This window comes from Pholis gunnellus (genome assembly GCF_910591455.1).
Source record: "Pholis gunnellus genome assembly, chromosome: 21".
NCBI classification, from domain to species: Eukaryota; Metazoa; Chordata; class Actinopteri; order Perciformes; family Pholidae; genus Pholis; species Pholis gunnellus.
Genome location: NC_136548.1, coordinates 4,629,677 through 4,656,553, shown reverse-complemented (window position 1 = coordinate 4,656,553; position 26,877 = coordinate 4,629,677). Strand labels below are relative to the sequence as shown.

General features: G+C 45.0%; 1 protein-coding gene across 1 annotated transcript; it reads left to right on the top strand.

Moving 5' to 3' along the window:
• Positions 1-246: 246 nt before the first annotated feature.
• Positions 247-26,877, top strand: arhgap22b (Rho GTPase activating protein 22b; the record flags this gene model as incomplete). Its single annotated transcript, XM_079182525.1, has 10 exons — positions 247-289; positions 9,336-9,535; positions 13,441-13,528; positions 21,468-21,596; positions 24,232-24,439; positions 24,546-24,678; positions 24,796-24,869; positions 24,950-25,071; positions 25,192-26,227; positions 26,655-26,877. 10 exons carry the CDS (start codon positions 247-249, stop codon positions 26,875-26,877), a joined length of 2,256 nt encoding a protein of 751 aa, XP_079038651.1.

Below are 26,877 nucleotides of genomic sequence, written 5' to 3'. Positions count from 1 at the left end.
GCAGAAAAAATAAAAAGGGGGTATAGCTCCCCCTCCTCCCGCCTCTCCTTCACCACCGGCTCCTCTTTCCATTCTCCTCCCCTCCCCTTGCTCACCCAACCCCCTAGCTGCCGGACGCACTGCAGAAGGTCAGAGGGAGAGGAGGAGGACCGAAAGGCAAAAGGCACAGAGAGGCAGAGGGAGAGAACAGGGGTGGGGTGCTTGGATGTACACGAACATGCCGAGAGGAGAGCGCGTGGACGAGCGATGACAGCCATGCTGAGCCCAAAGATCAGACAGACCAGGAGAGGTAGGACTCTTGTTTGTTTGCCTTTCACATCCACAGCACCTGCATTTGCTGCTTATTCGTCCATAACTCTGTAGTGACACTGCATCTGGCTCATCTGATCAGGGGGATGTGTTAGTGATGCTCTACCTGCACTTTTACAAATACATTGTGATTTAATAAAAGTGCTTTTTTCTTTTTTCTTAGAATTCTGAATTTACTCGAGAACATGTGTGCAGAAACACCCCCCGCCCCCGCCCGCTCCATCTATTCTTCACGTATTTCTGAATGAAGCTGCAAGTCTGCCCACGCAGGAAAGCTCCAGTGTACATTAGCATTCTACTACAGCTGGCCGATGCCTGCCAGTGTGAATTATATTAAGAGGAGCATCTCTAGTTTCATCACTGTAACGCTCAGCGCTATCAGGCTGCCGTCAGCTGCTGCTGTGTGTGTGTGTGCGCTCACACTCGTATATGCACAGTGTGTGTGTGTGTGTGTGTGTGTGTGTGTGTGTGTGTGTGTGTGTGTGTGTGTGTGTGTGTGTGTGTGTGTGTGTGTGTGTATCTGCATTGGATGGATGTATTAATAAGTCCATGTGTATGAGTGTGTGTGTGTCCTTCCTTCGGCACTAATCTCCATGACTGCAATTATACAGCTGGATCTGATTAGGATGAAATGAATAGTTCCCAAGAATGGGAGAGCGATGTGTAAATCCTCCTCGCTGGAGCGGCATGAAATTGGTAGCAAAGTGGATTAAATCAGTATTTGCATGTATTAAGAGCAGACTCAACTGGCTCGATGAGTAAGTGCGATCCACTGTGTGTACATCTTTTAAATTAGCACTTAATTGATTGTCACGTGACGCCGCGTCAAATAATTATAACGAACTATCAGTTGCATTTGGTGAATTTGTTTTGGTTCATTAGGTGAGTTAAGTGTTTCGTATGCATTTACAGAAGACCACATACGCAAAACATGCTAAGAATCCGAAACGCAATTGTCTTGACATATACAACTACTCGGCCTCGCTGCATTTCCGTTAAAACGGTGAGAATTGAAGAGATTATAAGCGGCTCTCTGAATCTGCGTGAGAAGCATTCCCAGCATGCCTTCTGCAAAACTGGTGCTTCACTGCTGACGGCATCGCATGTGTTGCATGAAGCCCGTGCATAATGTGGCAGATGTGGTAGTGTAGTAGATACTCGGCTGAGGTTAAAGCAGGTCAAGAAAGGGACACAACGCTAACCAGGGAGCGACATTTTAGATGACTCAACCCCGTCTGACACTCAAAATGAATGATGAATCAATACTATAAATGTCATTGAATTTGTTTTTGTTTTATTGATCAAGCATGGCTACGACATTCATGATCCTAGAAGGTCAGTTGAAAAGCTAACTAGCTTACATATAGTTTTTATAAGCTCATGTTTGACTTTGGAAGGCCAGTGATAAGCTAACTGGCTCTCTCTTGCCTCTTTTTTCGTTTGACATTTTGAAAAATGCGCCTTATTCGTTTTTCTGTCTGTGCTCTAGACACGAAGCCTGAGCCAGGAGACAGTTAGCTTAGCTTAGCATAAAGACTGGAAGCTGGTGGCACCTCTTAAGCTCCCTCATTACCACTTTGTATCTTGTTTGTTTATTCTGTACAGAAATGTAACTGTGAAAAGGAGAGTGGTATACATTTTCTCATCGAACCAAGAAAGCAAATAAGTTTCCCAAAATGTGGAACTATTTGCTTAAACATCATTTCCCCAACTGATTATTTGGATTTGCCCCCGAGGGGTAATTCAATTATTATGAGATTACGCCGTCCTTTCAGAGCAACTCATAGTTGGAAATGCTTGTGTAAGTAAAAACCCAATTGGCCACTAATCTAGGATGCCAGAATAGAAGCAGTTCTCTAACTAGGAATGAATTCATCATCGATATCTGCTCCAAGGAAAGACCTGACATCTGTGCTTCAGTAACTGCTATACGACAGTGATCATAATAAAAGCTGTAATATGGTTTTGGTTGCACTTTTCTTTGGCCGACAGCATAAATAGCAGCTTTAATTGCCCACATATCAGCTGCTTCGTGCTCTTGCTGTGCCTTTTTTGATCTGCGTTTCCATGGTTTTGTGATCAAAGTCCTGCACATGTAGCAACACCCTGACATCCTGCCTTTCCGTGGCATACGAATGAACACCCTCATGACTAGATACTGCGAGCAAGAAGAGCGTCCCGCATGGATGAAACATTCACACACCGACACACTCGGGTAATGAGCATGTGGAGATGATAACATGCACAGAAATGCACAGATATGCGCACACGCGCGGCTGCGGATCAGTTCTGCTCCACTGCAGTCTTCACATACGGGCTGTATATTATTGGCCACACCTCCAGCTCGTCAAGGAGGGCTGCCACATACACACACACACACACACATAATGGTTAGCACATTAATCAACAGTGATAGGCTAACTGGAAGCCATGCACTGATGCACCTGTAACTCTCTTTGCCATTTTCGAAGAGCCATAAATCACCACACAACAACCAGATTAATGAAATTGAATTCCTCCAGCATGCCTGCGTGCATTGTTGTGTGTGTGTATGTGATTCAGCCATCAGCATTGTGGAGTACCTGCCTCGCCATGCTAATGGATGGGCTCCTCTGCGATGTGCATGAGAGCCATACATCCATTTCCTGCTGATGATAAATGTACAACTCCAAACTGCATTAAGTGACATCATAGGGGGCTAGTGTGTGTGTGTGAGAGAGAGAGAGATAAATGGTAGCATAAAGTCCCTTCATGTGCTTTACTGTTTGTTTTAAACATTGGTCTGCAGGCAACCATTTGTTCACATGGTAACATAACTTGCATGTATGGACAGAGAGCTTTAGGAGTCTTAATTACAACATTTGCGTTTCTCATTCGATTGGTCACTTCCTGTGACAGATCAAGCATGAACATATTGCATTTGGGCAAATTGAAAGACTCTACAGAACCTCAGGTATAGTGTGGATTTCTAGAAGCGTTGCTTAAAGCGACCTTAGGGTCAGTCACCCAAATTACAAAGCAGGCATGGTTTGTAGTAGAATCTAGCCATGCTCACTGTTTAGGCTGTATTCGCCCATGGTGATGATGATGTAGTGGCTACTGGGCTAGTTGGTGCACAAATGTAGTTAAATCAGGAGAGACAAGTGAATGATTAGTAGTTAACATTTATTATGACAGATGCTGCGTTAATGCGTTACACAGAAATTCTTTGGCGCTTGAACTCCACGAGGAGATTTGTGATCGAGTTGTGATCGCCCTGAGCGGCAACAATATAAATCCCCCTGTGGAGTCCAGACACTGGTGGTGATGGTGGCTGATGAGGTTGATAGAATGATGAGTTGATGAAGCTGATGAATCTGCGAAGATTGGGCGGAGATGGGGAGGTGGAGGGTTGCGCAACTGCAGCCTGAACGACGTACTGAAGGTAGAGAGACAGTCATATTTAAGAGAGACGGCAGCAAGATGATGGCTAACGATGTCCTCGTGTCGTTGGGCTATTGGTCAGAGAGACCAGCTGATCTTGACAGCTGATATCGTGATTGACAGCCCCAAACAATAACAAGCAAGGAAATGATGAGTGTGCCTGCATGAGGAGTGATGGCAGATGTATGGTGAATGAGCTATGGGCTTAGGCATGAAAGAGTACAGTCTTCCTGTCTGAACTTTGGCGAGCTAACCGCTAACACGCTCGCAAGCTGGAAACATGCCAAAGCTAGTCAGTCACGACTCAAGTGTAAATAAAAGTCTTTGTGTAGTATGTCATGAAATGTCAATTAAGTCATTCAAAAGACATTCGGAACACAGACTCCTCTTAACTGTTTTAAAAACATGCTCTTTTTGTGGAATAGGCGGCAACTGAGATTAAATCAACAAAGCTAATAAGCTACGATTGCTTCTTCCATTTTGGACTCTGCGGCTCTCTGTTCCCGCAAACATAAGCACTGCCAAAATGACTTTCTAATGGTCTGCAGTGCATGTCGAAGTTAACCAAAGTTGAACTAAAAAAAATGACAAAAAACATTCACTCAGACTTATTTGATCAGCGAATCCACTAATTATGTTAATTCCATTTCAGAAAATGCCATTTAGGTGACCATAAATCTGTCTGGGTTTTTGTGTTCAATGTCAAGCTTCTTGCTGTAAATTGTAGGTGAAGTCAAAGTGTCTACTCAGCAGCACCCTCCACCAAGACACACGTTCATTATATCATGTTGATATCATGACTGAATGAGTCGCCGATCCATCTGGTGTTGTCGAATACTCCAGCTCCATGCCCGTCATTATTCTTCCATGACCAATCGACATTAATCATCATTAGGGTACGTCATGATAAAGAAATGTGGGAATACTGTACATCTGCACACAGACTCAGGCCTGATGTTGAGCACCTATTATCGGGACTCAGACCATACTGTAAATGAATGAGCCACAAATGCGCTCTCTGTTTTGGTGAGTCGCAGTGATTATGCATGAAGTGGGCTTTTTTACAGTGAAACAGCCTCTTTTCAGCCTTGTAGTTGATAGTAGAAGAGACCACAGAGCAGCTCCACCCAAGCCAAGGAAGGTCTGAATCACTCCGAGCAAAAGGTCCAAATTGGCGCTGTGGGTAGAAACACACACACACACTTACACACACACACACACACGCACACTCAAGAATCAGTTGTTGTGACTCAAGCATGACTCATCGGCCAGTGTATGTTCCATTCAGTCTGTGATGCGGGACAGCTGAATTGTTGAACAGTGGTGCTCTTTTATGCTAACACTGGCAGAGTGAGGATGGATTGAACGACATGATGTGATGTGATGAGGAGAGAAAGAGGGGTCAAAGTGGGGATGGGGAAGGTGGGTGACACTTTTAGCTGGCAGTATAATAGAAAGAGGGTTTGAAGGTTCAGTTCACACTGCTGTGAGACACTATACCCAATAATCTGGGCCTGGTTGGTGTCCTCACTCCGGGGAGAAAGGGAGAGGGTGGCAGTGGGAGTAAGAGCTTGATGGTTTATCGCACAAGTACAATCTTTAAATTCTAAATTCACCAAAGAGATAACCATGGATGCAGAAGTTGGGAAGCCTTTGGAAAACCCCAAAAGTTGTATCGTGACCGTTATTTGAAACCAGGCATTAGCAAATGCATGATACAGCATATTACAGTCTCCATGTATGTATGAGTTCATATATGGTCAGTTTAGCTTGGTTGCAGGTAAGAGAGCTGCGTTTGTAAGAGACAAACAACAACAACATTAGCTTGTTGTTGCTTGAAAATGTACCATGCAGCGCTCTGATGCTGTTTTTAATTCAAACGTTCAGTGCTTAAGGCTTACAGGCAGGAATAAAAGCCCCGTAACACATTACCCCATTTGCGAAAAGCAATTAAGACAGCTTTACAAATGCATGAATTATCAAGACCATTTGCAAAATTAATGGAAATAATTGTATTTTAAAAATAGCTAATGGAAATGTGCCTCTAATTCAAGACCTAATTTATTCACAGAAACTGCTCAGATGCGGTGCCAGAGATGAGGACAAGGATCCTATTTTGTGTGCGCATGTGCCCTTTGTGCTCTCAGCAATAACAGAGCTTTGATTCAACAGGACCGGCGGTGCTGAACGTAAGGAGGGATAGAAGAATTGGAGCGAGTCAGAGTGAGACAAATGGAGGGAGAAAGGGCAGTGAAAACAATAGAGCTGGAAAACACTGGAATTAACACAAGATGGATAAATGAGGAAAGCCAAGAGGAGACGGAGAGAGAGAGCAAACGAGGGGAGCAAAATAAAAGGAACGAATGTCTATTAAAACATGACCATTATGGATACAGGAAGGAAGGAAGGAAAGGAAAGGAGGATTACAATTAATGAAAACCTGGATCAGTCACCTTGCACATTGTATTTAAATTAAATTAAACAAGCCATGTTCTTATAGAACCACATTGATCATCATGAAAGCTAAAATAGACCAGATATTACATAAACTCACATTATGAAGAAGTATAATTCTTCAGGTTTCTCAGTGAGTAGATGAGAGACTACTGGACCTGTGAAGAGTTCAGGGGACACTTTAAAGCTGCACTAATCAATGTTTTTATACCCTCACTTTATTAAATGACTGTCTGTTAGGTGGAAGGTATAGCTCTGAGTGATGAACCAACATAGTTTAACATAATGGAGCGTTTAGCAGCGAGAGAGACAGAGGTTTTCCTCAGGGGTTGGTGGAGACCAAAACAGAGCTAAAAGAAGAGCAAATATTGGACCCCAAATCACCGGAATGATGTTTTGTACTTCTTTAAAGGGAGAACTAAGTCATTAGCCATTGGCTAACGAATTGGCTAACATCTGTTTAATTGAAGCTGCAGCTGTAGTTGTACGTTTATTTGATAGCCTTTGATATCTGACGTGAGTAGTCAACAGAAATCGAAAACCTGCAAATGTCAGAATGTTTTATTTTTCTCATCGTCCTTTGTTTTATGAAAAACCAGGTGACCGTTTCCACTTAGCGTACTTCAATGTGAATGAGGATTTTAATGTTTACGAATCAAAAGCCAATTCACCGTAAAACAAATGTTTCACATATGAAAATCATTACACCAAAGACTTGTCTCTTTGGTAACCTAAAATCAGGAAATCTACACCTTTTCTTTAGAAATAATCATCCAACCGTCCTTCATTTAACACATCTGTGAGGATCAACAGGCTTTTACAAACCACCAGGAAAGGCTGTGAAATGAAATAAAAATGACTTGAGTCCGTTCCTCCAGGCTATATGTAGGCTGGAGAAAGAGATGAGACAATAAAAAAGAAACATTGATTTTTCTTCCCCCTCCCCATTCATACACTCCTGTGGTCCATCAGAACATTGATCATCTCTGTGTGTGTGTGTGTGTGTGTGTGTGTGTGTGTATAACGCACAGCAGCAGGGAGGATGTCTGCACAATTGATTTCTATAAATTATACATTACCATCAAATAGCATCTCCTATAGCACCAGGATCAGCTCTGTTTGTAGGAAACCTAAATATCTTCAGCCAGTTTCGTAAGTAACATAATTTATCCTCAGCTGATTCTACACACGTCATTCTTTAGTTTTTCAACTTTATTTCAGACACATGCTTGTAGGTACATAACAAATAAAACCTAAGACATAAAATACAACATGTGGACAGCAGCACAAAGATAACAACCGTTGTAGTTCACAAATCCACCGTGATGAATAAAAGACAGAGATGTGTTGCAATTCTTCCAAAAGCAGCAGAAATACCTTGTGTCACTGACATGTTTGTTTAGTTAAGGCCATTACGATTACATTTTTTTTAAAAACAACACTAAATTCCTCAACGCAGCATAAAAGGCGGGAACATTACGCGGCACAAACATGTGACTTGAACCTTTTCCATTTTGGGAGCTTGAGCGAGACTCTGAATGCATCATTAGACGCCACCGGAATCTTTTTTCCCTTTTTCCTTTACTGCAATTGCGCCACAAGTGGGCTGTACAGAGTGGAGTGAAGTGGGCTCCAAAGAGGGCTGCTTTAACATCACCTGAACGAAATGTACGATAGACGTCATCCAAGTATCAGGTTCACCACATTTAGCACTTGGTCTGCTATAAAAATGAAGAAGAAATGTATTTTCTTTGGTGAAGCTTTAATGATAACACTCTTTTTAGTGTTGAATTGAACGTCATACTGCACATCATACAGACTCTGAGCGGCTGCTCTAAGCCGGCACTAGAGACAGGATTACTAAGTCATTAGCAAATATTAGCTTGTAAATATCCGCACATCCGGTCTCAGGCTCTTTTCACTTTTTTAGAAGCATCATCCGTGTACAGATTGAAGAGAACAGGTGACAGTTTTCCACCTTGTCGAACCCCATTGGTCACAAGGAAGGGTGCAGATGCGCATATGAAAGATTCCTCTCAAATATGGAGGGACCACTCGCTCCTGTAGATGGACAAACACCTTGATTATTCGGTCAATAGCTTTCAGGCATCCAGTAAACACATGAATATTGTAGTGTTATGTTTTCTCTGTATACTAACAGCTTCATTCAGCGCTTATATACATAAATCTTTTTTTAAACAAATATATTGTCGGTATTGTTGTGTATTCTCGAAGCCAAGAGAATTTGCTCCAATACTTTGGACAGTATGATAGCCAGGGCAAATGCTATTTCATTCTCTAAGCTGGATATTTGACAGGACGTGTGATCTCTGACTGATAAAATATCATGTTCAAATGTTGTCAGAAATAATACGCGCCGCACTCTTAAATCTTTTTCCACAGCTGATGTCATACAAGGACAGTAGCCCCGCAGGGACAAAACTGATGTCACACTGACACACGGCCATAAAGCTGCCATCCCCTCCCTTTCAAAGCTGTCCTTGACTGAGCTCAGGTTACACACATTTGTTGAGAATGATTCAGGCAGCCAGCCAGTCACTCAGCCAGTCAGTCGGTCCCATGTGGTCCCATTATACCCAGCTCAAACGCCCCCGCTACTCTACCGGGTTGTGGCAACACACAATGAGTCTCTCCCAAGGACCTCTGAAATAGAGGGAGGGGATCACTGTCACCTGAGGCTATGTCTCTGTGTGTGTGTGTGTGTGTGTGTGTGTGTGTGTGTGTGTGTGTGTGTGTGTGTGTGCGCGTGTTTGTTCCCCCAGCGCAATCTCTTTTTTTTTTATCTGCTCTCTGTTATTATTTGTGCCTGCTGCCTCTCTGCAGTCCCACTCCCCCCTTCATCTCGAGACGTCCCAGCCTGGGGCAGAAGGTTGTGTGTGTTCATCACTGAAGTGCCTGGCAGAGCATGTGTGTGCACACAGCATACACAATGAGGGATAACACGCGCTTCTATTAGGGAGTCAAATGAAAAGACACGAGCCGACGAAATGGAAGAAATCTAGCAGAACCACCAAATCAATCACCTTTATTAACCCATCCAATGCCTCACGTTCTGCCTGCTTGTGTATCCACAGAGTAAATCAACGCTTTATGTGTGTGTGTGTGTGTTTGTGTGTGTGTGTTAGCAGCCAGGTCCAAGAGCATGGTGATGGGCGAGGTGTCCCGGGGCCCGTGCCGGCCGGCCTCCCCCAGCCTCCAGGAAGGCGCGCTGAAAGCTGGCTGGCTGAAGAAGCAGCGCAGCATCATGAAGAACTGGCAGCTCCGCTGGTTTGTGCTGCGCTCGGATCAGCTCTTCTTCTACAAAGACGAGGAAGAAACCAAACCACAGGTAACCGTCGGACAAAGTCAAACCAGGCTCAGTCACTGCTCTTTGGCTTGTGTGAACACATTTACACAATGACTACAATAACGAGTCAGACTGTTCAATGCAAGGCAGCAGGATATAGGAGCAGTCTAAATGTATGATGAAAGGGGAACCCCACCGGTTTCACACATTCAAGTGTGTTTACAGGTCTTGGGTGGTAGGCCTACTAGTGCATTTAAAAACCTTCTATGAAGCTCTTTGTGGCTCCAGAGGGGGCTGCGCAAACGCTGATCAAATTAACTCAAGTTGACTCACTTGAGTCAAATTTGAAAATGGAAACAAATCTGGGGGTTAGGGTTAGAACGACGTGTTCTTACAGACCACTGGAGCCTGTTGCTGCTGCTCTGCTTGAGGCTAGCAGCACAACACACACTCTGACTGAACTGTCAGCAGTTTAATCTCACTGATGGTAATGTAGGCTTTGACTAGGACGTAAAATACATACAATAAAAGAGACTTCATCTTTTTTTTTTTTCTTCTCGAATCCAAAAAAAAGAACGATGCTAAATCAGTGGAGTACTCCTTTAAGAAATGTTCCAGCAGAGAATATAACATGTTATTATATATTCACACTACACACTACTCTCAAAGTATGCAGCAGATGTGTGTTTTTATACTATCTTTGGTTTTATATACACATGACAAAATATTTAGATCGTGTTTTATGAACACTTTCTCCAGAATAACAGGTTGAACAGTTTTTTGTTATTTTACTCCATAACACTATCTGCATGCTTTAAATGCCACGTTCTCACTGAACACTTATACGTCAGAAGTGTTGGAGTCACAGCCTGTCATAGCTGGAAAAGCACAGGTGTTACTAACAGTAACGCTGGCATGCTCCCTATGTAGATATGAATTGCTCATTTCATTTCTCATATATTTTGCTGTACAAATACACGTTTTCCCCATAGAAAGACACACAGCGTTGCCGTGTTATTAACTTGAAAACAGCGCAGCGTCTGAGTGCATTAGAACAAACAGCGCAGCAGCGCGTGACGCCTGGTTTCCTCCTCCATTAGTACACAGTCATAAAGATATTTCCAGAGCAAAACCTCTAATCGATCCCATTGCTCCTCTGTGATGAGGGATGTCTGTTGTGGCCAGGTGCTGACTCACATTTTCCCCATTCTGATTCTGACTGAAGTTCACAAGCAAAAAGGGAAGCTGGCCTAGACTGACCTCACAGTCATGAAAAAACCATGTTGGGATGGACAGTCACCGTAGCTGACAGGCTTACATAGTCGTAACATGAGGAGATGATAGTAATCCAACAACAAAAGACAGCGGGGGCAGGTCTGTGACACACGCACACACACACACACACACACACACACACACACACACACACACACACACACACACACACACACACACAGCCTTTATAGCTTAATAATCATCTCTTTACATTTCTGGCTGAAATCACGACACTTTTATTGATTTCTTCAGTCTTCACGCTGCATGACTGCTGTTCATTTAATGTATAGGCAGCAGCCGTCTGCCATCACTGTCTTTTAGTCAATCACACACACACACGCACACACACGCGTGCACGCTCTACGTACACAGAATGACGTGTTCTCCTCCTCGCTGTCTCCATTCTGTGGGGAACAACTGAGTGAAGGCTGTGACAGACTTGCCAATACCCATCCAGCCTGTATTGATTTGCAACTCTCAGTGGATTCAAGTCACACACATGGTTGGATGCGCACACACACACACACACACACACATATACACTCAGAAGAATGCACACATATGCATAAACACACACAGATCCACCCCCTCACAGAGCAGGGTGTGTGAGGAAGTGTCACTCTGGCCTTTTTTCTCCCTCTCATCTTCTAATCGATAGAAAATGCGAGACCGAGTGGAGTGGTGGGGGGTTTTAATGGAGAGGAGGGAGGGGGGTTATGTCGGAAAAATCGCTGCAAGAGAACAAGACCGACCCCCCCCCAGCCCCCCTACCGAGATGAAAAGATGTGATAATTGGTCGAAGGTGGAGCAATACTGACGCGGGATCTATACAGGTTTTCTTTTCCTTTTCATCATGTGGGGGTAAATCCACTGCAGAACAAATGGACTTCACTTATCGGACAATCGATTTCTATTTTGGACAACAGACGAACACATGGCTGGTGGTGGATCATTAGTACTCTGAATACACAATGAGTCTCTTCGTTGAAGATGAAAAGCTATGTTTTCGGAGTGGTGAGACGGGTTGTTTTGCTTCCATCGTTATTGCTAAATGCATGTTAGTGTGATGATTGACGTAAAGGCCACCTGTCAATCAAGCAGTGTGGGCAGGCCAGACACACAAAGCACATCACTTCCTGTATACCAGAGGGGAGTTTATTAACGGATTGTCAAAGCACATTTAATCAAAGGGACAGCATTTCCAACTCTCTCCCTTAGATTTAGACTTCAGATTTGAAAAATTTTTGAAAATTTTTGAAAACTTGGTTAATTTAGAAGTATTAGCATTGCAGTAAGCAGTCTCTTGGGATCTGAGTCTGATGTGGTCGGGTTTTGTCAGTAGTTCACTGCTACTGCTTTGACTGGGAGCGAGCGTCGGCTCAGGTTCGTGAGGAGACAGCTGTTGAAAGCCTGAAAGAAAGCTTCACGGCATGCGTTGAACAAGGGGAGCCTGAGTTGTTTATGAGTCTCTACTGACGGCACATGGTACCAATCAATAGCAAGCGCCGTAATACTTGTGTGCGTCGGCACTGGCGGAGGACGATGCCAAAGCGAGAACGAGTCTTCCGGGGGTTCCGGGCCGGAGTTCTGGTCCGGGATGCTGATTGGCACTTATGCACAAAACCAGGTTAAACCGGGCGTGTCCACATCTGTTTGGGGCTTGTTAAAAGGCTCAGTCACGCAGGCACAGGTTCATATTGATTGCAACAAAACGTGAGCTCTCCATCACGGTCACTCTGTCACCAGGCTAAGACGTATAAAAGGACAAAGTATGCCATCCATCCCAGGTTTTCAGCTTGCACTGCTTCACTGTGTGATTTGTGTTCTCGGGTGACGTGTTGCCTCCTTATTCTTTCATCCCCGGCCAGCTACTCGTGTTATTCCGAGCACATAGCACCCTTGGGAGCTCCCCCCCCCCCCCCTTGGTTCCTGCCCTGCCCCTGTGCTGCATCCATCTGCAACTCCCACCCCTTCCATTTGTTGCCATGGCGACTAATGTTGGCGACAGCCCGGCCCTCCGGTCGAGGCGCTTTGGAAGACTCCCCGTTTGATGGAGGATGCCAGTGCGCAGATTAACGGGGCAGACCCACAGACGCTGGCATCCCTTCACAGCTCACTTGGCCTCAGTTCTCAGGGCTAAATGGGTATTGATCTGGATAATGTATTCTGATAATCTGTGTGGGTCCCTGTTCAATCACAGGAGTAGCTGCTTAAAACTTGAGAGGGGTTAAGAGTGGAGGGATAGGAAGGACGGACGTAAGGAAGGGGGGAGGAGAGAAATGAAGACGGCCAGAAGGCATCTAGGACAGTCCTACGAACGTGTCTGTAACAGTATATAACAGTCACAGATTCACTCAGAGAATTAGTTTCAGATACAATGAACGTACAAACTCACTGGATGCTAAGAAATCTTCTTAGTGACCAATCAGCAGGGGGAAAATAACACCAAAGTGGACTTTAACCGTGGACTAATTGCCATTTCGATATAAAAAGATTGTTCAGAAAGTATGAAACAAGAATAAAAAGGACATTTTACATTCATTTCAACCCGGTAATTAAATGTCTCTCTCTCTCTCTCTCTCTCTCTCTCTCTCTCTCTCTCTCTCTCTCTCTCTCTCTCTCTCTCTCTCTCTCTCTCTCTCTCTCTCTCTCTCTCTCTCTCTCTCTCTCAGGGCTGTATACCTCTGCAGGGGTGCCAGGTCAACGAACTCACCGCCAATCCGGACGAACCAGGAAGACACCTTTTTGAGATTGTACCAGGTGAGATCCCCCAGCTGCTCCCATGCCTCCTCCTCCACCAGCTTGTCCCAGTTACTCCCACATCTATAAATCGTTGGAAGTGGTGGCGATCAATGTAGATCAAATCCAAGACCTGCCAACATCGTCAACGGTCATCATACGGCACTTTACACGAAAACGACAGAATTTGAAGTTAGCAGTAGTTTAGGTTCTTTAGTTTAGTTAGTTTTACTTTAGTACGTAAACCCAGTCATATACATACACTTACATATCTGCCACAAATCTATGGGTTTGGTAGAAGGTCAAGTGGTTTCAGGCCAATCATATTATTAAAAGTAGGAGTTGAGAAATGTTCCTGAGTGTGGGCCTGATAATGGACACGGCATGGGTGACATCACATTTGGTCCAGAAACAGTAGGAGTGCATCTATGTGGAGGTACCCTACAGCTTACCACATACCGCAACACTATACAGATATTTACTTATTGAAAGTGTCCAAAAACACATAAAAGCTAGTATAAAACTGAAGCCAACACTGAGAAACTAAACTATATATTGCGTGTTCTTTCATTTGTGATCATGATCTGAACAGTTGTTTTTGTGTGCGCTATATTATTTAAAAAAAACAAAACAATCATATGCGATTTGAAACAGACAGTTGCTATTCTGTATTCAGACAGCAGAGAGCACTATTAGCCAAGGATTGGATCGTGTAGTGGTCAATCTCACCGTAGAGCTGGTGACAGGTCGAGTACAAGTATCACATTTCTAGCTGTGAAAGAAAATTCCTGTGAGAAGTGCCATAAAATAAAGAGGAAATAAAGTAGCCACTCCATCATCCCGAGCTGCTCTGGGCCTTCAGATCTCAGGACTGTTGGTGAGCCGTGGAGCTTCCCGTGGTGCACTCACAGCTAACATACAGAGGCTTTGCCTGCGGCTGAACAGTCTGATTAGATTGAGCTCATACTTTCTACTCAATCAATACGGCACTTTGTTGTGTCTTGAAGTGTGATAGGATGTGCGTAGATGTGATGTTTTGAAGTGTTGTTAAGGCATATAGCAGGGAAGCGGGGGGAAGCCTTTAAGGGGCTTTTTTTTATTATTATGACATCTCTGTTCAACACCCTAAAGAACTAAACGTTTAATCTCAAAAATCAAGTCCTGCAATTGAAACTGCGAGACGGCAGCTGAGCTCGGCGGCTCTCGGTATATCACTCTGTCATTATGGGAGTGTTTGCTCGGAGGGTCTCCGCCTGTGTTTAGAATGGCCGACCAAGTGGTGAGTCTCTGTGTGTTCTGTTTATGGCCAGTCAACATAGCAGAGGGGTGAGAACCCCCCGAACCCCCCCAGTGAGTTTCTACGGAGGGGCCGGCAGACACTGAGAAGGCGAGGTGGGAGGGAAGGGAAGAGCAAGATACAAATGCAATCAGCCGGACAGGGGGGGGAAGACGCAAAGAGACAGGTATATGAAGATAAGGAGGCAGGTCGAAGGGTTAAAGACTTATTCAATGCATTTCATTTGAACCTGATGAAGACTTTGGGGTTTTAAATGGCTGCTCTCTCTCCATGCGTGACAGCGTGATGCTGACGACGTCCTCTGTTCACACCATATTAGATTTGCAGGCTCCTCGGGGAGAACCACACGAGTTCCTCTGCTCCTTCTCCCCCGATGTAATCGGCTTACAGTGATGGAGGCTTTACCCGCCCTTGTTGTACGAAATGAATAGACTTCGAGACTTTGGGCTTCACATTGTGTTAAAAGCAACGCTTCACGGAGGATGGTGCTTCCTCCCATTCTTTTTTTAAAAACAGTCATTATGGTGTCCAGTCAGGTCTTGCAGCTTTTTCCTCACATCCGCAGCCAATTTCTTACTGAACGGCGCGGCTTCAAGCAGAGAGGCAGCAGCTTATTGGAGACTCTCAGCCAACACTAATCAGCAACAAGCTCAACAAGCACCGATGCTCTTTTACACCTTCCGCTGTCATGTGCTTCTATTCATTCCCCAGAGGAAAAGGGAAAGGAAAGCCCGGAGTGAGTCCTCACTGTGGGCAAAGACAGAGATGTCTCAGCCATCGATGATAAGGAAGAAGAGTGACTCTTCATTGTCCTTGAGTCCTGAACTCTTCATGGTTTAATGAAGACGGGATCTCATAGAGTTTGCAATTTGATCCCCGGCTCCATATGTTCTTGGGCAAGACACTTTGTATTTTTTCAACATAATGAATGTATATAATAACACAAGAATATTTATACTTATACTTATACTTTTTTATTAACTTTTTGACAACATAATCAGAAACACTTTATTGATCACCAGAGGACATTGGTACATTACAGTTGCTCTTATACATAAGCATAAAGAAATAGGTAAAAATAACTAAATGCATATGTGACATGTAAATAAATGACTGAATGTGAAATACAAATCGTATACATAATGTTACAATATAAATCAGAATATGTAGTGATAATACAAGTAAATAACAAAAACAAGAAAATGCAATGAAATATACAAGATATGTGTGCAACTGTGTACATCAAAAACAGAATATACAACCACATATAGCATTAAGTGAATACAATAAAAACATACTGAGAAGTGGGATCTTTAATGTTTTTTTAAATATATAGGCAAGAATGGTATACATACTATACAATTGCTTTCATGATTTCTTTTAAAAAACACTATATGAGTTGTTTTTTTTACATACTGTACTATGACTTTTTAAAACTTTTTTCAACATACTATACTATGACTCTTCGATATATACTATACTATGACTTTCTTTTGACGCACTATACTATGACTAGAGGGGAGAACACACATCTTCGGGGCACCAGTGCTCATGGTCCTGGTGCTTTTTGTTTGGGATGGCGGTGCAGTGCTCCCTGGGGAGTCAACGTTTTATAGAATGCAATGCACCCCATGTTGACTGCATCATCCACTGACCTGTTAGCCCGGTAGGCTAACTGTAGGGTGTCCAGCAGGTGTCCTCTGATGTCCTTCAGGTGGGCCAACATCAGTCTCTCGAAGGATTTCATCACCCACCTATATAAGGGCAACAGGCCTGTGGTCATTTGATCCTTTGATGGAGGGGTTTCCTGGGGACCGGTATGATAGTGGAGTGTTTGAAGCAGGAGGGGACTTCACACAGCTTCAGTGATCTGTTGAAGATCAGTGTGCTGGTCAGCACCGACTTTCAGACAGGAGGGTGACGCACTGTCGGGGGCCAGGTGCTTTTCTTACCCTCTGTCTGTAAAAGGGCCGACGCAGAAAAAAGTAGGTCACACAGTAGCTACGGTTAGGAAAAGATGTCTGGATGTGCTGAGAGCAGTTTTCAGGTGTTGATGTTCTGAGCAGAGGAGGAATCAACATCTTAAGATGGTGAAGAATATCTCCTAAATAATTCTTCTTGTCTTAGTGTTCAAAATACAGAACATAAAGATAGGTCTAATTTCAAAAACAATAACATTTGGAGACAATAACATACCAGACGTGTCTGGTATGTTATTGCGGAAAAACAAGACTCTGCCAGGAGGTGCAGCAGGTTGGTGCAGTAGAGGGGGTCGCCCAGCCAATGGGGACAGCATCCAGCCTGAGGGTCCTGAGAAGGATAACAACATTTGAGTAGGTTTTACATTAGAGCCAAGAAGGGAGTGTAGTCTTTTCTTTTTTTTCACAAAGGCAAGGTCATCCTTTATGCGATAGGTATGAAGGGGGGGGGGGGAGACTCTTCTGAACGCAGCTCATCTTGTAGCTGCACTACTTCCTGCTCTGTGTTTCTGTAACTATACGTGAGTAAACTGGTTGCTCCTGGACACAATAATGTTCTTGGCATTTACAGTATGAAGAGGAATGCAGATAACTAACTAAAATAAATGCTTAATATTTCTCAAAATGTATTAAACAGGTCATATTGTGTGAGATTGCTGTTCTGTATAGAGCCTCCACCTCCATCCTCCATCTTGAGGATGCAGGACTGTCATGTTTTTTTTTTCTTGAACTTTGAATTGACATTTTTTATAGATGGAACATGTCGTATTTTCTTTGTCTGTTCAGGTATGGTGGCCAAAATATTTGCTCAGGTCTACAGTATATTTCCATTGTAGAATATTCTACAAGAACCTAATACAACCTCTGGCTGATCCGGCCTCAGTTTGCTTAATATTTAGAAAGTATGCCTGTGCTTGTTGATTAGTTTAGATGAAGCTATGGAGCCTGGAGAGTAATTTGTACATTTTGTATTTTCGTAGAAAACAGTTGAAATGAACTTTAATTGTAGCACGCATCGACGACGTGCTTTATACTCTGTATCGCTCTCGTGGCATTTCCAAGAAAGAGACGGAGCCACGCTCACACTTGCTCACTTTTGGGTTTTGGCAATCAGTGATAGAAAGTGGTAAAAAAAACAGATTTCACACAATATTCCATGTCTACAGACCAGTGTGTGTCTGCAACAAACCACACTCTGCACTGCCTGTATCTCACAGAGATTGATTGGCATTGTCCGTTTCCCCTGTGTGTGTGTGTGTGTGTGTGTGTGTGTGTGTGTGTATTTGCGTACAAGTTTGTTTGGCAAAGATTGGAGGACAGCCCATCTCCCTGCCACTGCGCACACACACACACACACACACTCTCGGGGGGAGAGAGAAAAAGAGAGAAAAAGAGAGAGGACACAGAGAGAAGATCCTTGTTACATTCCTCCTCAGGGATTTGCTTCTCCCCAGGGGGGCTGAGGGAACGGACCTGCTGCCCACACTGCTGAATGAAAGAACACGGGAAGAAAAGAGTGAATGAATGGACAGAATAAAATGAGTGAAGGGCAAGAAGTGGGACTCGTTTGAGAGGGTTTTGTGTTACCAGCTGGCATCGAGCATGCCTCACTGGCAGGTTCTGGCCGTCAGTGCTACCTGCGTACTGAATTGCTTCCAAACGGGCAAAGTGGTGACGGAGAAGCCGCTCCATGCTGCAGCTGTAGGCCAGCTCCAGCTCCAGCTCCAGCTCCAGCTCCAGCTCCAGCTCCAGCTCCAGCTCCAGCTCCAGCTCCAGCCTGCTCCGCTCACTCAGACATGGGGCCGGTGTGCTGCAAGCCGGACAGACTGAAGAAACAACGTCTCCAAGGTAACGGGACACAGATGCTGAAGATTTTTTTTTTTTTACAAGCGCTGTAGAGGCTGAAGTTGGAGCGCGTGAGTAGCTTTTGAGATTGATGCAAGCACCTGATATACAACCTCTTCTTCTGTGGCTTTTGTTAGTTGTTTTTTTTGCGTGGCAGTAAAAGGTAATGGCTCCTAGTTAATGCTGCTTTTTTTTTTTTTGCAAGAAAAATCATTTGTCGAGATTATTGCACAAACAAAAATCTTGTGTGCAAAGTTTTACGGTAGCCCACCGACTTGTGCAGAATGCAAAGTGAAGTATTTGGTTGAACAATTACTCAGGTGGTTTTCATATCCTGATATGATATATCCAAGCGGCTTATAATGACTTTTATCAGCAGTTGCTGTACTTTGCGTCACACTTTGCAGTAGATGCAGTATATTGAGGTGGCAGCTTGTTGTGTCCACAGCAGTAAAACAAGAGGTCAGATATGAGAAGCGTCTGTCTTTGGTTTTTGTGATTTCATACCATTTGTTATTGTTTCTTGCGCATCAGTACTAAGCTTCACAGTCACTGTCCTGCTAAACTAATCCCATCTAGACACCATGCTATAATTACATTTAGTTAAGAAACATGTAAAAGAGATTTTTAAGCTTGAGTACTTAAAGTCCTAAAATGGCTCATCTTACTAGTACAAAATAACAGACTCTTGTATGTCTCTCTCTCTCTCTCTCTCTCTCATAAATAATACCAATAATAAGTAGCACAGAGGTCGTATAGTTAATCCCCAAGCGATTCCCAGCGCCCAATCATCAGTCACTATATTAATGGGGGGTGTGACCTGAGGGACATAAACCGCACCAAACGCTGAAGAACAGTCGTTACTGTTTGGTTGTTTTTATAAAGCAGCTAAATGCTAAACTGTGAAGGGGATCAAACATGTCTCTAGCGTGTGACTTTGCAGTAAATACAAAAATAACAGTTCTACTAGAAAGCTCACTAGTTCAAAAGGTAGTATCACTGCACAGTGCGTAAGAGGGAAATGGCGGACCTCGTGAGACGACTGACAATCGAACGTATTCAAAGGTGCATTAAATCACCTGACTCTCTTCTCATGCTCAGTGAAGGCATCTCTCTCTCTCTCTCTCTCTCTCTCTCTCTCTCTCCATGTTGACAGTTGAACCAGCTCGCACCATGACATCAGAAAGGATTTCAGCACAATAAGAGTTACCTGTTCTATTTCCCTGCTCGTCTCTCCCGTCCTCATCTCCCGTTCAACGGCGTCCGCGAGCAGTCTGACATTTTTACGAACGGGAGCCATGAAGTCTTCAGTTCTTAAATGTCAGACACTCTAAAAAGGCACATGCAGACATGTCTACCTTCGCTGTGGCACAAATGTCAACGTCTGTCTGATGTTCGCCACGTGGAAATCAAATTGGATCCTGAGACTTTCAGAGGTACACTCAGTTTGAGGGGTGCCTGCAGTCACTGTTATCTCAATTGGCCTCCAAATGGAATCTCTGTACTCCTCATCCACCCAGACATGGATGTTCCAATACTTATTGGTGTCTGTCGGCTACGTTGGGATTGATTTCAAGTGGCTCTGCGTGCGTGTGTGTGTGTGTGTATGTGTGTGTCTGTCTTATCAGCGCCTGATTCACTGAAGTGGAAGTATTTGATGTGCAAAGGCTCCTTAATGTCTGAGCATCCTCTCTGTATCTTCAATCACCCTTTTAATTGGCATCTTTTCCTAAGGGCAAATTCATTGAGAGGATATTGTGCACATGTCTACACACACACACACACACACACACACAAGGCTTCAATCAAGGCAAAATGTAAAATAATGCCAAATCCTCAGCTGACTATCTCCACGACGCTGGAGTCCATCTGAAGACGGACCGCAGTGTTGTTCATCAGGACAGTGTGAGTTTGCGAAGCTGGGTGACAATGGCCCTTAGCTTTATGGCACCGCTGTTTGTATTTGGATTCCCTCCTCGCAGCTTAATGACTGTGACAACAACACCATCCAACACTAATGGCTCGGACAAACGGGAAACAGATGACACATTCTCCGGGTGATTTCAAAGTGTGGGCTGGAGACGGAGGCGGCGGGGTCAGGATAAGATATACGTGCGGGCCTCTGGTGTTAATGTAGTTTTTATGTAGCTAGCCGGTCACGTTTCACACCGTTTTGTTTCATGTGTCGAGGCGCCGCCTCACTGATGTTTATGAGGTCACAATCATTGTGGCTCGTTCAACTTCTGCACTCACGAAAATCTGCTCCGGATCACCGGCTAAATGCCTTAAATGAAATGGTGCAACCAAAGGGAGGAAGGGTGAGAGCAGAAACACAGAGAGTGCATAACAGGACAGTTGTTCCATCTAGTGGTGAGAAACCGTCACAGCATATTTGGTTAAGATTTGAAGTCAACCCCATTTTTGTTTTGTTCAAAAGCTGAAACCTGAGGGACTAGTTAGTACGGTGTGTTAAAACATACACACCAGAGTTTTAAAATGCCGTACTAAGAGTACTTTATGATTCTTTTCCTGTAAAACACACCTGCTGGCTCAAGGTCCGTGGGCTCATGATTGCTCAAACCCAAACGATGTGCCGCAAATACACCGACATCCAATAAGGTTACTGAAAGAAAGGTAACCAGTATATGTGATCGACATTAAAGCAAAAGAAAAATAGGAACTAGGGGATTTGGGAAATGGTTCAAGCAGTTGAAACATGATGTAAAAACTACACTATTCAATATACGGGGTTGGTTCTATGATAGATGCCGGTGTTCAGCCCAATAAATGTTTTCAGTCTCTTGGGTGCTCACCTCTCCTGTTTGCGTCCTTCCTCCAGGTGGAACAGGAGAGAAGGACCGGGCACCGATCAGCCATGAGTCCTTCCTGCTGATGGCAAATTCCCAGACGGACATGGATGACTGGGTCAAGGCCATACGGCGGGTCATCTGGGCGCCATTCGGAGGAGGTAAAGCCGAACCTTTGAACTGAAACGCGAGAAACACAATCAGCATGGAGAAAGATTTTCATCCTTGAGGCCGTTTGACCTCAAAGGAATGGGCAACAACTAAAACTCAAGGCTGGTCTGATGCAACATGTGGGTTTGCGGGAAGCCTAAATTAACAACATATACCAAATTCCAGCTACAGACAGATCAGAATATGACTTATTCACATCTTTTATATAGCCAATAATCATTGGAAGAAGTGCCATCCTAAGACAGGAAGTTTTCATTTCCCTTCCACCGTGGAGGCTCCGGCGATATCGCAACACGAGGCTGCAAAGACAGCGGGTTCTGGTGTGCCCATATCATACGGTTTTGTATGACTGGGCTCAAGTTTGTAACTCGAAGTGTCACCGAACCCTACTGTGTCTCATGTCTTTACCCCGCAGTCAATTCTCACCCTGATGTCTCTATTTCTGGTGTCCGACTACTGTACCTAACTGGGGAAATGAGATCAGAGTTAGCTGTCAATCTATTCCAGAAGTTCAAAAATAGAGGGCAGGGTGTTTGACCGCAGTCAAACTGAGTTTATTGGACTCCTAAAGAGTCGCCCCCCCCCCCCCCCCCTCTCTTCCATGCAACAGGGAGCCTGTGGTTAATTCTCACCCTGTCTGTGCTCTGGTCTGGCTGTCTACCTAATGTACTTGACGGGAGGCCAGAAATAAAACCCTGTCTGGGTGTGAACTGGGACTTAAGGAGCAGCTGAACAGCATGGTGTTGCGTTACAAAAGGAGAAGTATATTAATAGGGGGATAAATGTGGAATAACACACCGGTCATATAGTGGTGTTTAACATCACTGGTCTCATTTGACACTTTTTAAGGTTTGAGCTCTGTTGGCCGAGAGGGAACACGGTGCCAACTACTAGAGCTACAATCAATGAGGATTTGTATTTCATCGTTAGTTTTGACCAATAAATGTAAATAAATGATGCTAGATTCACGTTTCGTTAGGCCAAAGTACTGACAATTACAGAAAACAGAAAAAAACTGTATATCTTATATTAGAGAAGGTGTAGACTAAAAACATTAGGTATTTTCACAAAATAGCAGTTACAAAATCATTTGGTATTTGGCCTCCGCTGCACAAAATACATTTTTTTTAACCTTTTTCTAAAGCTGCAAAACTGTTTATATATATATATTTAAATATTAAATATATATATTTAAATAACACATATACATATATAGATATATTAAATATCTATAATGGGTGCTAGTGGTAGTAGCTGCTCCAATATATTGGTATAGAAGTACAAACTGGAGCTGTTGAGGTAAATGTCAACTTTAGATGAAAATATTTTTTCTGTTAGCTTCTTCAATTTGGTTGTTGCGGCTTACATTTTGTAAATACTTATAGTATTATTACATGCTACTTATTTTAAGTTTGTTTTAAAAAATAAAAGACATCCAGCTGTCGTAAAAAGGGGGGGGGCGGGGGTCTAAATCCTATAGCTACACCCCTGCTCGCTCGGTGACGGCCCTCCTCACACCGGTAATATTTACAGCCTCCCTCTCATATTTGCAGGGTAGGTGTGTCCGTGTCTCTCGGTTCTCGGTCCAGAATAGAAGTGTCGCCAACTCGCAGGCCCGTCGTTAATTAAACGGCAGCACCGCGGACACGGCGCGCAAACCCGACCACGCAGACCCGACCACCCGTCAGCCCTGCCTCCGGTTTTCTAAACTGTAGCTCGTTATACCGCCGCGCAGGAGTTTGTAAATGCGCGATTAATCCACCGGTGGGGGTCAAATGCCTGAACCGGAATGGCTGAACTTGGTCAAATGTGGGTTTGGAGTGTATGAGAAACGCGCTCTGCTGCTGTGCAGCTCCTGTTCGGTGAATCTCTACGATTACAGCGAGCTGACCGACAGCTGCGACCGCTGCAGCCAATCAACAGGTAACAATTATTTCATTAGCCAATCAAACACGTTCAGCTATTAAGCGGCGCCACCATTTAGCTAAGCGGTCATTTTCCAGTACTTTTAATGCTATTTGTATTATTACTTGTGTTTACGTTTGTATAGTTGAAAGATTACTAATTAGAGGTTTATTTTTTATTTTTTATTTTGTGTGGGGGGGGGGGGGGCAACACGCTTAACATGAGGAATATTAAAGTATGCTGACTCAGTCACAGGTTTTCCGGTTAGAGAGAGTCTGCACCACGACATGCATCATGCATCATGCAAAGATCTCCATAGGTCTACAGTCTAAAGCACTAAATCTATGTTGATGTTAGTGGATTGTAAAACGGGCATGAATGGGCAACAGTGTGCAGTTCAGTGGCCTTGTTCCAGCTTTCTAACACACCGTTACATTCAATATTCAAGTAAAACATGTGGTTGCACTTCTTGCTATTATTGGGTTCTTCAAGGTGCATTTGGCTTCCATGTCTCATCGATATCATTTCACGCGGACACATTGGCTCACATGTCCCTATTACATTACATTGTGTACATATAGCTACAATGGGCACTACGTCTTAAAAATAACCAGTCGCTCCAAACTTCACACCAGCCCGATATAACCCAGTGCCGTCAGTGGATGCATGAATCTGATGGACCTGAAGTGCCAATGTGATGTGTCCTCCATCTGTCCACAGGGATATTCGGTCAGCGTTTAGAGGACACCGTGCAGTATGAGAAGAAGTTTGGCCCCCGGCTGGCCCCCTTGCTGGTGGAGCAGTGCGTGGACTTCATCAGGGAGAGGGGTTTGGACGAGGAGGGCCTCTTTCGGATGCCGGGACAGGCCAACCTGGTGAAAGAGCTGCAGGAGGCCTTCGACTGCGGCGACAAGCCTCTGTTCGACAGGTAGACAGAGCGGAGCGTTACAAGAGCACACCGGCTTTTTTTTTTTTAAAAGAAGATAATCATAGAACATGCACGTTGACACATTTCTCTCTGTACTCGCCTGCAGTAATACGGACGTCCACACGGTGGCATCCTTGCTGAAGTTGTACCTGCGAGAGCTGCCTGAACCGGTCATTCCCTTCTCCAAATATGAAGACTTCCTGAGCTGTGCACAGCTTTTGGCCAAAGATGAGGAGGAGGTATGTGCGGATAGACAGTGTGTGTGACAGTGTGTGTGACAGTGTGTGTGACAGAGGGTGTGACTGTGTGTGTGACAGAGTGTGTGTGTGTCTAACAGCTGTTTTATCTTACATCAGGGGGTCCAGGAGCTGGGGAGGCAGGTCAACACTCTACCTCTCCCCAACTACAATCTCCTCACGTACATATGCAAGTAAGTATTTTATCTCGTGGTGTCATCGAGTTTCTAAGAATGATCGCCCGTTTCTACTTTTAACTTTGCTGTCTGCTCAGATTCCTCGATGAGGTCCAGTCCCACTCCATTGAGAACAAAATGAGCGTCCAGAACCTCGCCACAGTATTTGGACCAAACATCCTCCGGCCCAAAATGGAGGACCCGGTCACCATCATGGAAGGTAACGGGCGATGTTCACTGACGTAATGACTGAAATAATAGTTAAAGTCTCTGCAAACTAACCTGAAAGTGTACTCAAAATTCCACGCTGTACTATATCCTGTCTGACTGTGATCCATAGGCACCTCCTTGGTCCAGCACCTGATGACAATCCTTATTAGGGAACACAACCGTTTGTACTCAGGGAGGGACCAGGAGGGATCCGCCGTTCCCCAATCAGAGCTCCCCGTCCAGGGGCATCAGCTCCAGCATCGCAGCCTGGGAGCCTGGATCTCGGAGGAAGACCTCCAGACCTGCCCGGTGTCCAACCCCGACCAAGAGCTGCACAGCAGTGCCTCATCTCTGGATGCCAAACTGTGTGCAGCCGTCACTCCCACCCAGACCCCGAACCTGAACCCTGGACCAAAGCTGGGGTCTCCATCAGGGAAAGGAGAGACTGTGGTCAGCCCGAGCAAACAAGCCAAGACCATACCCTCCTGGAAATACTCTTTCAAAAGCTCCTCGGGCAAGCCAAGCAGCAGCAGCAGCAGCGGCGGCGGCGGCGGCGGCAGCTCTGTGGCAGATGTTGCTGGTGTATCTGCTGGTGGGGGAGGAGGTGGAGGTAACTGGCTCATGAACGGTCTGTCCTCGTTGAGGGGACACCGGCGCACGTCATCGGGCGAGCGGTCCGCCCGTGACCGCGACTCCACGGGCTCCTCGCAGAGACTGTCCACCTACGACAACGTCACCTCCTCCTCGAGCATGGGGAGCGTCCCAAGCGTGGCCAGCACACCGTGGTCCACTTCCTCCTGCGAGATCTCCGTCCCCGACTCGGGGAGCGAGCCCTCGGCCAATCAGAACTGCGGAGCAGGGGGCGAAAGCGGGGGGAAAGGGGAGTGGATGGAGAGCCAGAGGGAGGCTGACGGGGGACGGGACGGAGGGGCCACGACAGACCCGAGCTCTGAGCAGGACAGCTGCGAGGCCATGGAGCTGTGCAGCAGCAGCGCGGCCTGCAGCGAGAACGGAAACGCAGAGGCGGCGGCGGCGGCGGCAGCCGGGGTGCCGTCCATCGTCACGTCAGAGGATGGAGACGGGACAGTAACACTGAGCAGCCTGGTGGAGGGACTGAAGGACGAGTTGAGGAAGCAGAAGACTACATACGAGACCAGGATCCAAAAGTAAGTCTGGGGGTTCCTAAACTCTTATATCCTATAGCTCCCATAGTGCAACTCTTTATCATAGTCTTTTAGAGCCACAACTTTTAAACCCTGCACACCTAGTTTGCGTTAAATTGAAGTCTTGAAGGCAAAGCTGAGACAACTCCGATGACATCATCGGGGGTTTTGAGGTAGAAAGTAGTTCCAGTTAAATTTTTTTTAATCCTGTAAGCTTCCTAAAACAATTTCACTCAGTGTCTCTGAACAAGGATAAACATAATCAAAACTCCCTCAATAGTTAGACGCAAATAGCGGCGATTATTATTTAAGATGATGTCATTTCTATGTGAGAAAAAACATACCTGGTGCGGCTTTAAATTCAACACATTTCATCGTGAACGTCAATGACCTCTGCTCTCTGTCGGTGTCCTGCGCTGCGTCTCCTCAGGCTGGAGGAGTCCAGCGCTGCTCTGTGTGCGCAGATGGAGCGCTTGGAACAAGAGATGGAGCAGGAGAGGAAGAAGCAGCGCATGCTGGAGATCAAACTGCGGAACTCGGAGCGAGCGCGGGAGGACGCAGAGAACCGCAACCGGCTCCTGGAGAAGGAGATGGAGGACTTCTTCTCCACACTGGGAGATCTGGCCCTGGGTGCGAGGACTAGTGATATTTGA